Genomic DNA, 14,730 nt, shown 5'->3' with positions numbered 1-14,730 from the left:
ACCATAGGAGTAGGGAATTCCATGAAGGAACCAGTATTTTTTTCCTACAAACTTGGTTTCATTCGCACAGCTAGGTCCAATTTCGAACATTAACATTGAGTGAATAGGAGTGCATGACATGCCATTCGACAACATAGGATACCTCAGGACTTAGGGGTGTGCGAACACCTATCTGGTGAGACCATAAGTCATGCCCTAATCGAACATTTTTTTTCCCTAATGGTTTTCAAATTTGTGGCAGACTTCAAGTGTTCCAAATACACAGCTACGTTGGCCGCCGTTACGACATGGTGTACTCAAGCAAAAACGCACGGACATTTGCTCAAATAATAACGGAACAGTTCAATGCGGGCGCAATGCGCTTTTGAATGATGTCCTATTAGCATGCTCGACAGTTGCAGAATTCGTGCAGAAATCGTTTCTAACCAACACGCAGAAAACAGTGGGAATAAAAATAGCAGATAAGATGAAACCGAATAAGATCCAGGAAAAAAACTTTCAGTGCATAGGAGAGGCCCTTTGCAAGCAGAAGCCAAAGACGCTGGGAGCAGACAAAAGCTTTGGCTTGGAAAGCTTGGTTAGAATTAGTGCAATGCAATGACCTCTATCAAAAGACTAGCAGCCACCAACAATTAGTGCAACGTGGTGCAACAGGCCTAACGAAGTGCACCGCAGATTAGACAAAACAGCAAGGCAGCTAGGGCATAGTTAAGAGAATGCACCATTTGCAACAAAGAAGCGTGAACAAGGATATTTTCTTTTTTTCTGAACAGGTTGTTCAAAACTTACTGGTTGCCACTTTGCCATGAGCTCCATAGGGGAGGCACAGAAACACACCTATGTTGTGGGCAGAAAACAAAAACATGCACCGACACAAAGAAAAAAAGATGTGTGAGGATTAACCACACTCCATTGATATCCACACAGCATTACGGTGCGAAAGAGCACTTGAAAGGCTGAACACCTAAAGCCCCTCCTAAAACGATTCTTTTACCCCCCAACCACGAAATGTGGTGATAAGGAGATTCTTTGGCACTGATCTATGAATTATAGCTGCAGAATTCCAATTCCGTTTCAGCTTGCGCATTAGATAATGCCTTTGCTCAAAAAAAGCCACCCTTTTGATTTGAGCGACCAAATAGGCAGAGGACCACATTAGTTCCAAAGGTCGAAGTCAGCTCCAAAGTGTCGAACAAATTCGCACACCCCTAATACGTCACATTTTACATATCCTCTGGTTCAACACTACGTGCAGATGGACAAATTAACTTACAGGCCCTCTACATGTATGCACCACTGTTGGCAACATTATACCATATACGAGCCTTCTGTTCGTTTGTGCTTTTCTTCACTTTGGTGCAAAATTCATAGCACAATTCGGTTTTACACCTTTTGATCAACTCAAAACCTCTAATTCTTGCCCAATGAGCCAAAGTACCAACAGGTGACCACTTGCACGCAGTAATCAATTGAGGCGACAAGTTTTCAACCGCTCTCCTAATATTCATTCACATAATAGAAAAGTATGACGTAAGGCTACCGTCTGTTAGCTACAGCATACTCGAAAACCTTTTTCGCATTCGTTGCCACTAAAAAATGCACTTAATATCACCAGTTATAAAGCACAGCACCTTACTTGCATAATTACAATGTAACGTTACTGATGCTTCATGATGGGCGTGTGGTCATCACCCATGCCGTATCTCCGTTCATTGTTATCATCATCATCATCAGTTCTTTCGTTCAAGAAACCAGATGAGGAAACAAACACCCACACACATGAAGCACTTTGCGAGTGCTTCTGTGCGCCTCTTCCGTTTCAACATCTGCAACTTCTAGCTTGCGGCGCTACGACCAAGTTTCAACTCTCTCGAGTGGCCAACAAATCTGGCGCGGTACAAACCTTTGGCGAGAAGGAGTTTCGCCGCGGCGTCCTTGGTGGCGTGAATAGTAGCCGGCCGTCAGGCTTGAAACCAGCCGCCTGGATGCCCTTCTCGAGGATCCTCTTTAGCCGCTTGTAGTCGGGCGTGTCTTCGAATTTCATGGAGGCCACATACTGGAGGAACTCCGTAATGCCGCCTGTGTTCGAGGCATTCGTCAACACCTGTAGTTGCTTAATAATGCATTAAATGAACTACATTCAGGTAATGAATACACAATTGAGGGCATAATGCTTCCGTTTCCGTTTTCTTTTTCTGATTTGCTGCCTTGACCATGCACGGTCACTGGTGCTACCAAGGCGTCGTTTACTCTCTGCGCAATGGTTATTGACGTAATCACGAGTTGTTGGTTTTAGCCTGGTTTTCGCGTGCGCCCCAGCGTGACACACATATGACATGGAGCCTCAGAAGAATTAAGGGGGGACGTGGCTTTCGGTACCAACTTTCTTATTTCTTCATGGATTTTGATGAAAATTGGCACACTTATTTGAAATGTTGTTTTAATGCTACTGTAGAAATTTCATGAATATATCTTTACAACTTTTTGATTTACAATATATTTCACCTTCTGCTCTTGTTCCGAGTCTGACTCGCTTAAAAAATGCGATAGGAAACTCGTTCAAAGTGCTATGCATTCTAAGATGTCTGATTGCGGGCGTGACATTCTTAGATTTTTTTATTTGCAACAAATTTTTTTTTAGTTTTCCTTTTTCATGAGGTGACTGCGCAACAGGCATCGAGGCTTTGTGCAACTCGTCAAATAGCTAATTATCAAAACGCCATACTGAAAAAGCAAGAATGTCACGCCCTGAACTGTGCTTCAAGGAATATAGAACAAAAAACGGAACTGAAATAGACCCAGCGGTCAGTGAGAAATCAGCGGAACAAGAGAAGCAGGAAGCAAGAAAAGTCGTTTTGAGGAAAACGGCTTTTAAAGTTGTACCAACGATATTACTTCATCAAAAGGCACTGGGGTCGTAATCTTTTGAGTCCTTCGTAATGTGCACTTTCTTGAGTGCCCTGTCTCTAGTTTGAGGTGCCTTGCTTCTCTAAAACACAAGAAGATAGTGATCTTTAAGGTGTTTCATAAGGTTGGACCTCCTGCACATGTGGCCTTTCATCTGTTGTGCCTTTGTTTTCTTTCTTTTTTCTTAAAATCCTTTTCTGATATGCAAAGAACATGTAGCATGACTTTTAAACGAAGTTATGAAATGGTGTAATAGACATGACAAAAACAAGATATTGTAATGCAAGTAGGTCATGTACTATGATGATTTGCCAGCTTTCTTTTATTCATGCTCTCATTAACATAATTAACAGTCTTGATTGCAATTGATCATTGAATCATTTTTATAGGATACTAAGAGCGGCTCTCATCATGACAACCTATCCCTTCCTCCTAAATAACAGGCAATTATGGCCAAGACATTGGTGGAATAGGAATTCCTTAGCAGTTTATTCAAGACGCGAACTGGGCAGATATGAATTCATCTCCCTGTTTCACTCGTCAAGCTAATTTGTAAACCTCGCCTGCGATGCGCTTCATCATTCACCCGGTCGCGGACACGGTTTTCTGCGAGGCTTTTATTTTTTCAGATGATTCATGAGCGCTTACGGCGATACCACGCACGGCTCCAAGCGCGCCTAAATTGCATCAACAGTGCTTTATTTCACCTCTAAGTGCTCGGCCGCATAGTCCGGGAAGTCAGCACGCGATGTGCTGGGTGGCGGCATTCGGTGACGATGCGCAATATGCCTAGGTGCGGCGACGAAAAATAGGCGCGCAACGTGTTTGGCCTCGCATTGCGGGACGCCGACGCGCGCCCGCTGCGCGACGAGCTTGGCCGTGGGGTCCGCTGCCGATGCGTAAGATGACCATCCGCTGTACCGAGAAGCCGGCGGGGGAAGCGCTTCGTTCCTTGCGAAGAAGCACACTGCCGCGAGTCCGCTAACGCGTTGCTCTTGCCCGCAAAGTTCGAGGTTCGTCTCGCGTGCCGACGCCGTGAGCGGAGTTAGGCCTAGTGACGACTCCGAGCAGTAGACGCGCCGGCCGCGGTGCCCGATGTTTCAAAGTTCGTAAGGCGTGGTCGCGAGTACAAGAGTCGTCCTGCGATCATCTTCGTCACGACGTCCGAAGTGCGCATAAGCAGAACCTCCAACCACGGATCCGACGAGTCAACGCTAGAAAGTCGGTCCGAGACGCGCGTTTGCGATGTTCGCTACGAGTGCGGCGCGCCATCGTAATCCCACCGAGCTTCCGCTAGTAGCTCCAAACTAAACGTAGTTCTTGTTCAAAGTTATCGTCGAGCCGTGAACACAGAGCGATTGCGAACACGCAACGAAGTAGCGCGACTTTCGACAGCCGTGAGCTCGAGACGCACGAGCTGCAGACGACGATCTCCCGGAGCGAGCATAGGACCAATGGCGAGGCGCGCTGGGGCAACATGGCGGACGCGGCCAATCGGAGGGCTCGAAACGACCTTCGAACATTTGCTTTTTGTGCGCTTGTTTGCGAAGGGAGGAGCCAGCTGCGGCGCGGAATTTGAAGACGGAGAAATGCGCTTTCCGATGAGCCCAAGATATCGGCGCCCGGTGGCGTCGTTGCGGAGCTACGATTTTTTGAAAATCAGTGTTTTTTTGCGATTTCCCCAATAATTTTCGCCACCTCGGTAGGCGCAACAATTTTTTTATAGCACTTCTACGCGGTTTTCGGTGAAGATATTTTGGAATCGGATATAAAAAGGGCTACAGAAACTGAAAATGTGATTTTCAAAAAATCGATTTTTTTGCCATTTTTCGCGATACGAAAGCCGCGTCCCCCCTTAATAGCACGGTCGACAGTCAAATACAACTTTAGAAGTCCATGTCTTTCCTCCGCAAAGGCAGATCTGCACGAGCCTGCACCAATGGGTGCACGAGTGGTCCAGACAGACGTCACGAGCTGGATAGCCGTTGATACCGCCTTCGAAGAACGTTACCGAGTGCATGAGTGGGACAATTCCTTGAGTCGTGAAAGCGATCAACTGTCGTGCTTCGGTCATCTGGGCGGGGTTTCTCTGGACTTCTCAAGTTGCAACTGACTGTAGCTTCTCAAAGCACACGCACAAAAAGACAATTGCAAATGATTATGCGTAGGTGTAGGCTAATGGGACAGTTCGAATTATCCGTTGGTTAGAGTTATGAGACTTCAAATTAAGAGAGGTTTGACTGCACGTGGCAAGTTCTCATCAAAACCACGAAGACAAGTGAACGGATCACCACTCACATGGAATGTCCCCATGGGGGAAGCATTTGCTCATCAGCAAGGGGATGTCTTCCATCAGCCTGAAAAAGTAAAATGCACAAAACTAATGCTCAAACAATCTAGTGTGAGCAGTACAGAGGCTCATGCGTTTATTGTAACCTCACATGGAAAAAAAAAAAGGAAGGGAAGACAGAGCCACAGAATGTATGCTGGCACCTCTACCTTGTTCATTCTCGAGCTGGATTATCGCTCACAAATGTTTCACATAACTGTTGAGCAAATGAGTTTATAACACGCAGTCTTGTTTTACTGCATACAGGTCTCATTTCAGTTTACTACTGTGTTATGCTAATTTACTCCGCAACTCCCAGAAACACACATGAAATGTCCAATATTTAAAAACTACATATTCTACTAAAAAAACAACTGCATATTTCAAATACGCATGCAAATACCATACATAAGCTTCACAAGTTTCATCGAAATTGATCGAGAATTAAAAAAAAAAGTTTGAAGAACAGTGTCCCCACTTAGATCAGTCCACCTGAGGTTTCTTATCGTGCAGCTATACACCTATGCATGCAAGCCTTCTTGCATTCCCCATTCCCTCACCAATAACTGATGCTTACTGCAAGTACTTCAGATAAAATTGTTCCTAGATCCCGAAACATGCAGCGTAATGAGCTCCAACACTCCTTTACATTCACGTGAAGCTTGTTACGAGTTGGATTTCAGTGGCCGTGGTGGCGGCGGCGCACACGAAAAGCCCGGCACTGGCAAGCGCATAGAAATGTGGCCCCCGAAGGTGCACCGGTTGCGTGCGTATATGTAAACGCCATTTTCCAACAATGGTACGACAATGTAATCTTTATCGAGGAGACTAGTAATTACATGTTGCCATTTCATTGTTGCACGGACACGAACACACAACCATCGTTGTTGCCTGCAGCAACTGAAGTGCTGCGCTACTAAGCATGTGGATGAAGGTCCAATTCCTTGCATCGAGGAAGGAAAAAGTTAGGAGGGAGCATTGTGCAATCTGACAGAAAGAAAGAAAGAACTACACACCACACCAGTGAGGCCATACATAAAGGAACAGATGTGCAGTAGCCGAGCGATTTTGGGGCCTACAAAACGCCAAGTTTCCAGAGGACGTACCTGCTCTTCTGCTGGCTGACGTACTCTGGGTTCTTGAGGTTGTCCTCCCAGGGAAGTCGGCAACACAGCCACTGGAGCAGGTTGTATCCCAGGATCTCTATGTCACCCCTTCGCGAGTGCGCTAATAACGAAAGAGAGAGTGAAAATCTTCGAATGATTGAATGCTCGAAAGGCAATGCACCGGTAGCAATATCAAATTATTGGACAATGGCAGGACTGTTTTGTAGATACAGTAGAACCCCGCTGTTACGTTTCTCACTGCTGCGTTTTCCCGGCTGTTATGTCGTTTTCCGCCGGTCCCGGCATAGCTCCCATAGGATACAATGTATTGGGAACCCCGCTGTTACGTCGTAACTGTCGGACCGTTCCCGTATGATACGTCGCGAAGTGCGCTCGGAGCCGACCGAGTGACTACCAAAGAGAGCGGCCGTGGTGCATTTTCACGCAGCTTGGCCTCGTTTGACCGTAATATTAGCCGCATGAGAGGCGCAAGCAACAGAATCTTTCAATTGATTCAAACAAAAGCATGGCCTTCGAGATTCAAATTGCAAAGATGGCGTCTATGACGTAACTGCTCGCGAAAGCAAGGCCTTCGAGATTGGCATTTACTATTGACAAAAGCATAGCCTTTGAGATTTGTATTGCACAAACATGGCGTGTATGACGTAATTGCTTGCGAAAGCAAGGCCTTCGAGATTGGCATTCACTTCTGCCATCGCGTTGGCGTAGACTCATCATCATCGTTATTTGTCGGAGAACGGGAGGAGTTCGAGCTGGCTGGAGCTCGCATGGTCGTGCGTGCGGTTCGCGGTCGGACTCGCCGCGCCGGTCGTGATTGCGTGTGCTTAGTTCTTTCATACCTACAGCTCTTGGTGTTAAAAAAATCACATACGTTGATTACATTTCTGTGGATGAGGCTGTCCTAAGCTCCGCGTTTCTATCCATCGACTAGATCGCGGTTGAGCGCGCCAATTTTCGTGCTGCTCGTAAGAATTGAAATAAAATTCTGTACCACTAAATATTTTGCCGTTTTTCCTGTTTTTCGGCTCTTACGTTTATTTCCTACGGTCCCTTCAAAAACGTATCAGCGGGGTTCTACTGTATTAGGGAGCACAAGCATTTCCGTACATAATAAACAGGCATGGAGTGGAGCACGCATACGAATAAATTCCTTTAATGCCAATTTTATGAGTGAGTGAGAACTCAAGAAGGCCTGGCCACATTCATGCTTTTACATCAACAAGCAGCCTTTAGGACATCTATAAAATAACATACATAAACGTAAAAAAAACACGCACTAGAAAGTCAATCCTCCAAAGTAAACGAACACCAAAAAAATCCAGCTCTCGGTGCCGACTAACAACTGATTTTATTTGCACCAAAACCTGCCTATTTATGTGCCATATCACAACATGGATTGGAAATGTCCTGGTGTAAATAAGACCAGCTGTTAGTCGGCACTCGTGATCTGATGCACGTTTTCTTCGTATCTTGTTTTATTCGCGCTGCACTTTCTAGGAACTATGAACGAACATACCGAAATCAGCCTTACTGCTCGTAATATGCTGCATTTTCTTGCATAAAACCCACATCCTCAATGTCTATCCCAGCATATTGCCATGAGGCCACCTTGCACACCGAAATTTGCATTTTTTTTGTCTTGACTTTAGCGACCAAATTTTCAGTGTTTTTTGTGCGGGCTATACGCAACAAAATATGGTAATCTGAAGTGAGCTCCATTTAGCCACAACCCTCTCCTCTCGGCCAAGAGCTTCAGAAAAAGGTGGAGGGGGTAGCGACGGACAACTCACCACCAATGTGGGCGTCACGACTCGTGAACTCGATCGTGCCGTCGTGCGCCTTCCTGAGGTCTTCCTTGTACTCCTTGTGTTTGCCGTTTTGTGTGTACCGACAGGCCAGACCAAAGTCCACCAGGTACACCTGGTCGGAGGTAATAAACGTCTTTTTCGGACCACGACACAAACACACAAAAGCAAAGAAACAGTTCGATTCACCCCCACCAATCTCAAGCGGTTCACGGCTGTTCACGAGAAGTTCAGAAATCGTGCAGCTCAAGTTCAATGGCGCAGTCAGACACCAGAAACAAATGGCCAGGTGCAGGCATTACTTTTGTCTGCTTAATGTACGGCATCCACGTAGCTTTGAAAGGCAGGAAACTGGATATATGTGAATGTGAATGGCTTACTAGATAGAAACACACCCTAGGTTGCATACAAACAGTAAATGCACGCAAGTGAAGCTAAAACAGGGCATACGCTGAAGTGCTGCGCTGCTAGTATGCACGCGCACGCCTGCACCAAACCGGCACCTTTGACGGGGCCCTTCAACACTTTTTTAGCATGGTCAGAAAACGCTGCCGCTCTGTAGTCTAGGCTCCCGAGAACACACAAGCCAAACGTTACAGTGCAGCACACAGCCTGGAATTTACTATTAATTCTCAAAGTGAACTAAAAATCATTCCCGCTTTTTTCTAAAAATGATGCCATACACCCAAATACACGGCCATGGGCCGATTTAAGTATGGTGAGCTGCACAGTTACTGTGGCAGCCACGTATGCGTGTGATCACACTGAAAGCAAGCCGCGCGTTCAAAGAAAAAAAAAAGTGTCCTCAAGGTCACGACACGCGCGTAACTTCTTTCTCCCGTGCCACCCCTCCCTGCTTAGCTTTCAGCGCACTTGCCGGGACGAGAGAAGAGGGAAAGCAATTGCAGTGTGTGACAAATCTCTAACTCCACTCGTACTTGACGGACTTGAAAAATTTTTGCGGCTGTCGATTCGTGAGGCAATAAACTCCTTTAATGAAGTCACTCGACGATCACTTGGAAAAGTGTTGCAGAGCCCTTTGGTGCAGGAAAATAGTGAACCAGCGCTGCCCCTTTCCTGTAACTTTTGAAACAAATAATGCGGTTCAGATTGCTGCACTGCTGAAACAAATAGGTGGTGCATGCGAATTTAACAGACCTAGCAATAAAGTAAATGAAACCACAAGAATACGAGCAAACCAGATACATAAACACCTGCAACCTCCCATATAGCTAGGGTTCGACCGAATGTGTGACCTTGTATGGGAAATGGCTGTACCTACCGGAAGCCAGACATGCAATGCGTCAAGAAGAAATTCCCATCACGTCTTGGCTTTGTGCTAATAGACATTGCCCTTCTTGAATTTGACACCAAAGGGAAAAATAGGCACCCAGTTGTCTGTAACACGAAGCTATGAGGAAATCTGCACAGATTTTCTCAGAAAGAAAGCTTCCCAGTCGAAAGAAATTCGTCCTGGTTTGGGGTTTGAAACCAGGACCAACACATTTCCCCAGTGTTGCTCGCATTTTCTTCACCTTAAAAACGCCAAGATGCCGATCAAAATGGGTCACGTGAGTGGGGTCTTGAAACTAGGCTGGCCTTGAGTGTGGCAATGCTGCTGTGATCTGTAGCATTCAGAGTTTAAAGGCACACTAAAGAGAAAAAATATTTCTCTTGTATTGGTAAATTACAATTTTACAATGCCGAAAACCCCACTCTTAACACGAGCAAACGCCAGGTAAGCGAGAAAATGTGCAAAAATGAAATGCAGGTGATACTGCCACCTGCACTGAACTGCACCAACCCTCTGTGGTGTCGTAGATTAACGGCATCTGCTAGTGCCTATGCAATTGTTTATTGGTAAAAATTCTTTACATTGTGTTCTGAGGGACCTAAGTTAATCTTAACATTACAAGTTTCAGAAAACTTCACTGAATCAATGTGGCCAAAATACACAAAAATACTTTGAAATTTGTGAGATCACAGGTGCCTACATGCTGAAGTTTCGGCACGAAATTACTAAAACAATGAAACTGACGATTATTTCCTCTTCTAATAATTGTACTATGATGGTGGAACTAATGATAATAGAGTTCTGAAAGAGTAATTTACGAGTCTAAACTGATTTATTGCTTCACTTTAAGTGTCTCTTTAAACCTGGCAATTATGCATCTTTTGTAGAGAGCTCAGGTCTGTGTAGGGACCTACACTACCAGCTCAATGGGTTTGTAATGAATTGCCAAAATCGCTGCAAGGTCCATTTAACATAAAACTGTTGAAAATATTCATGCTAGAACCCCAACGACAGGCTTCCCACTTCTACCCACCTTGTTTTCGTTGCCTTTGCCGAAACCTAGTAAAAGGTTGGATCCCTTGACGTCGGCATGAATATATTCGTAACTGTGGACGTACTCCAACACGTCAATCTGTTTTGGGATAGACAAATATATGATCAGATCCAACTTAAAGGGACATTCAAGAGAAAAATGATTTCTCATTTTAGTCAAGTACTCTTTCACAATAGCAAAATACCTACGCTTGCCACGAGAAAATGTGCAAACAAGGTTCCACGGGGCGATGCCACACTGAAAATTCCCGCACTAATCGCCTATCACAGATTTTGATGCAGTCTATTAAGGCCTACGTAGCTCCTACTTGGAAACAATTAAGTACATTAACCTCTTAGGGGGCCAGAGACTTAACATACTGCCATGCACACTTTTGTTATTCTTATGTAACTAGTCCGTTGCACACGTAGCCGCGCTGCCCTGCGTAAGCCACGCCCCAATGTCTGGGAACCTTCCAGATTGCGTTAGAATCTTCTTATAGGATTGAGCGCGAAAATGCGAACGGCTGAGATTATTCCGAATCTAACGCGGCCACCAGCGATAAGGCTCAAATGTTCGACGTCGCATGTATAAATGCAGACGCACCTCGCTGCAGATCAGTTTTATCGACGGCCAACGCTCTGTTTGCCGCTATCAGTGTACAGCATGTATTGCTGTAGACTCACTTTCCGTTTCCCGGCCACAAGCTTGGCCAAATAAAGTTTCATTTTGGACACGCCGACTGCTGCCTTCGTCGATGTCACGACCCCGTGACCGTACCACTCACAAATTCCATTGGCAGATTCGGAGCGCTTCCAGTGGCAGTTTTTCTGCTCCCTTGGCAGATTGAGAATGCTCCCTGTATGTTTCACTGGCAGATCTAGAGCAACTCCACCGCCTGATTCACTAAAAGGAGCAGCTCTCCTTACTCCATGAAAAGAGGCGGATTCGATCGGAAGTCGCAAGTTCCCCTCGCGTGGGCAGAGCGTGGCTTACCACGTGTGCGATACAATGCGCTGTCCAACTGTGCCCGTGATCTCCGCTCGCGCCCGTGAAGGCGAAAACAGAGCGAAACAAAAGGAATGCTGGGCGCTTGCGAAGGAGGTGTGCCCTGGCGCCCCCTACCATTTGCTCTGGCGGGAGCGCTCGTGTTCCATTGGCAGATTTCCTTCGGTTGCTCTGTGCCGGAACGGAGTGCTCCAGCGCAGAGTTCGTCGGCCACTCTGAAACCGCCACTCGAATTCACCCCAAGTTTCAAAAAATTTCGTGGAGACAATGTCGCCAAAATACGAAATATTCATTTTAGAACGGAGATTGTGGTGCAAAATTTAAAAATGGAACATCGACCTTCATTTTCTCCTCTGTTAATATGCCTATGATGGCAAACGACATTAAAGTTCTCAAATTGCAATTTCAATCTAAACCGATAGTTTCCCTTTAAGACTGCTGAGAGGTAAACACACTCACCACACGCATCCCGAGGCTGAAGGCAGTCTTCAGGGGAAGAGTCTTGCCCTGCCGGTCAAGGATCTTCTGCAGGTCCTCACCAAACCTGTCCATCACCATGAACCGGTATTTCACGCCATTGTGTTCGTGAGAGCCGGAACCTCGGAAGCGGGGCATGCCGAGGTAATCCAACTTCCTCTGCTTCACCCACTGATCAACTGCAAGATGCAGGCAGCAAGGAGTCTTACATCTTATTACTAAAAGTTTTAAAGCCCTGCTTTACAAATCTTTTTTTTTTTTGTGTTTCTGAGCAGAATTTCAAGAAACTTTGTAGTGAGCACGTATGTCACAGGAGTACGGCCACTAGCGTGGGCTCGGACTTAGCGAGCCACAAGGCCACTAGCGTGGACTCGGACTTAGCGAGCCACAAGGCCGCGTTTGCCGCCGCCTCGCGTGAACTAGCGCGCCGCTGCACATGTACGTTCGGGCGCAACAGAGGCGCCGAGTACACAGTACTGCTCTCGAAATCCGCAACATTTTATCACAAAACGCAGTACAACGCCGCAGCGGGAGAAGCAATACAGGCTTAACCACGCCACGGGCGAAAATACAATACACAGGGTGCCGCTAGCACGTCTCCGCGGGCAAAGGGCTCACGGCGACACGCCACTGAGGGAAAACGGTCCCTCGCGACTACGCTGCGTACTCTCATGATCAGCGACCACAGGGCCCGATCACTTGAGCAAGGGCAAACTGTGCTCGCGTTGCTTCGATAGGTACGGTTTTTGAACGGCAGAAGAGTATCGTACTACATGAGTCCTCCTCTATGTTGAATCGCCACATCTGGCTCATAGCGTCGCATTTGCAGCGAAGCCCAAAAAACACTAGCATTTTCAGCACAGCCTATGAAACACTAAGGTCGTTAAAATTAAGTATATATGTATTTTCTAGTAAAGGAACACACTACCCAATACTTATGTATTGATGTTGTGTATCAGATATGCGTAACATTTGCTTTTTGATCGACAATGTTCACAAGTATGAACGGCGCTACCAGTTTAAGATGGCTGAATTGGGTGACAGACAAACAGGAAGACAGACAGACAGACCAAAATTTGTGCGTTTAAGTTCCCCAAGAAAGACTATCGTCTTTAAAATAAATATGCTTCCAAAGCGGGGTCCCCTCTTCATATTTTGTTAATAGCTACCCTTGTGCTACCAGAGAAACAAGAAGAACAAACATGACTTTCCCCTGCTCACTTTGAATGCAATGCACTTGAAATTAATGCAAATATTGCATGGCTTGCATTTATACCTCTTTGCTTGAATTCTCGTCATCAATTACAAATGTTCGCAAGCCACACTGCATCACTTCCGGCAAGTCAACTGCCTTCCAACTTGACAATTAAGGGGAGACCCTGCTACCGAAACGTTTTTTGTTTGATAGATTGTTATGAAACTTTCACAGCTTGTGCATTTTTGTCCTGACTTCAAACGTGCAATTATTGTTCTAATACAGCATGTAGCATTTAAAATATCAAATAGGTTTTGTAATGTTAGGAGATTTACTTCCAAACCGCGAGAGTGTTAAAGCAAATCGGCACATCACAATAACCTGGAATGAATACTATATGCAGTAAAACAAGAACGGATGCTCTAAACCCATTTGAACAAAAGCTACGGTACGTGCCTTGGCGGCTGTCTCATGTAGCCGTGTACCAGTGGTGTTAAACACACACACACAACCGAAACTTGAGACTAGCTGTTCTAAGAACATCTCCGAATTAATTATCACGAAAGTGGGGTTTCCAACCCTGATAAGTGGGTCATTGGATACTTATTGCAAGAGAAAAAAAATAACATGCAAAATTTTCTGTTCCAGTACTTTTAAATGACGCATAGACAAAGCTGCCTCTGAAACAAAAGAACTCACTCTGTTCAGCTTTTCCCACTCGGAGGTAGAAGTTGATTTCAGTGAAGAGTGGGCCGTTGCTGTGAGGTTCCTGGGAACACAGGTAGCGGCACTTCACTCAGCGAACAAGAACACACCAACATAAACTTCAAAGCTGACAGGCCGGCTCACCACTCACAATTTTGATGACGTACGCCGCATTGGCATCCACGGGTTTGGAGACTTCGTCAGATGCTGAGGACGAGAAAGGAAGGAAAAAAAAAGCAAACAGAGGTCACATTAGGTAAATACGCACGTGAAGTAGACACCCGTTAAGACAAACCCCATTAATAATTTAAGACTTCTTATTCAATTTTCCATTAATTGACACGAAAGACAAACTGGCATCATACTCACAAGCCTTTACGTACGTATGCAAGCGCCACCTGCAGTCGACCTGCATCGTGGCGTTATTTCGTCGTGTGTCACCGTCGCAAGCTGCTGTTGCTCAAACGCCAGCGATTGTGAATAGCACAAAAAGAAGAGACTTTCAAACGATGTCCTAGTTTTGTGTGGTCCTTTGAAGTTTGTTTTAAAGGGTGTCTACTGCATTAAGACTTACGAAAACATTACCCAATGTTGGACGACCTTTTAATCCTTCTAAAGCATTCAATACCAGAACATTTAGGGCCCATATAGAACAGCACCGTACAACAAGTGGTTGGATCGTTAATCGACGGGGTTTGTGCTGGGTTGTTCAGAACCACAGCAAAGGAAGACATACACTACAAGAATGGGCAAAAAATAAAGTGCTTTATTCAACTAATCAAGCGTGGTATGCAAGAGGTACAGAGGAGCTCCAACACGTGAAGCTGCACGTGCAATTAAGACATCGCCG

At 45.6% G+C, this 14,730-nt stretch overlaps 1 protein-coding gene across 17 annotated transcripts in view; it reads right to left on the bottom strand.

Annotated features, from left to right (window-relative positions):
* Positions 1 to 14,730, bottom strand: part of LOC119374954 (serine/threonine-protein kinase VRK1) — a 60,040-nt gene that overhangs the window by 32,229 nt on the left and 13,081 nt on the right. For 4 of the 17 annotated variants that reach the window (XM_049411013.1, XM_049411016.1, XM_049411020.1 and 1 more), the window contains exons 4-11: positions 14,032 to 14,087; positions 13,875 to 13,944; positions 11,963 to 12,159; positions 10,496 to 10,594; positions 8,154 to 8,283; positions 6,343 to 6,463; positions 5,206 to 5,264; positions 1,904 to 2,079 (exon numbers count right to left, since the gene is read on the bottom strand). In XM_049411013.1, the coding sequence (XP_049266970.1) occupies positions 1,904 to 2,079; positions 5,206 to 5,264; positions 6,343 to 6,463; positions 8,154 to 8,283; positions 10,496 to 10,594; positions 11,963 to 12,159; positions 13,875 to 13,944; positions 14,032 to 14,087 (908 nt within the window). Of the gene's footprint in view, positions 1 to 789; positions 838 to 1,903; positions 2,080 to 5,205; positions 5,265 to 6,342; positions 6,464 to 8,153; positions 8,284 to 10,495; positions 10,595 to 11,962; positions 12,160 to 13,874; positions 13,945 to 14,031; positions 14,088 to 14,730 lie in introns of all 17 variants that reach the window. The other 13 variants (XM_049411009.1, XM_049411015.1, XM_049411017.1 and 10 more) reach the window with 6 other exon arrangements.

Source organism: Rhipicephalus sanguineus, chromosome 11, assembly GCF_013339695.2.
Source record: "Rhipicephalus sanguineus isolate Rsan-2018 chromosome 11, BIME_Rsan_1.4, whole genome shotgun sequence".
NCBI lineage: Eukaryota > Metazoa > Arthropoda > Arachnida > Ixodida > Ixodidae > Rhipicephalus > Rhipicephalus sanguineus.
Note: the sequence above shows the minus strand (reverse complement) of the source record. Positions and strands in the feature narration are given on the sequence as shown.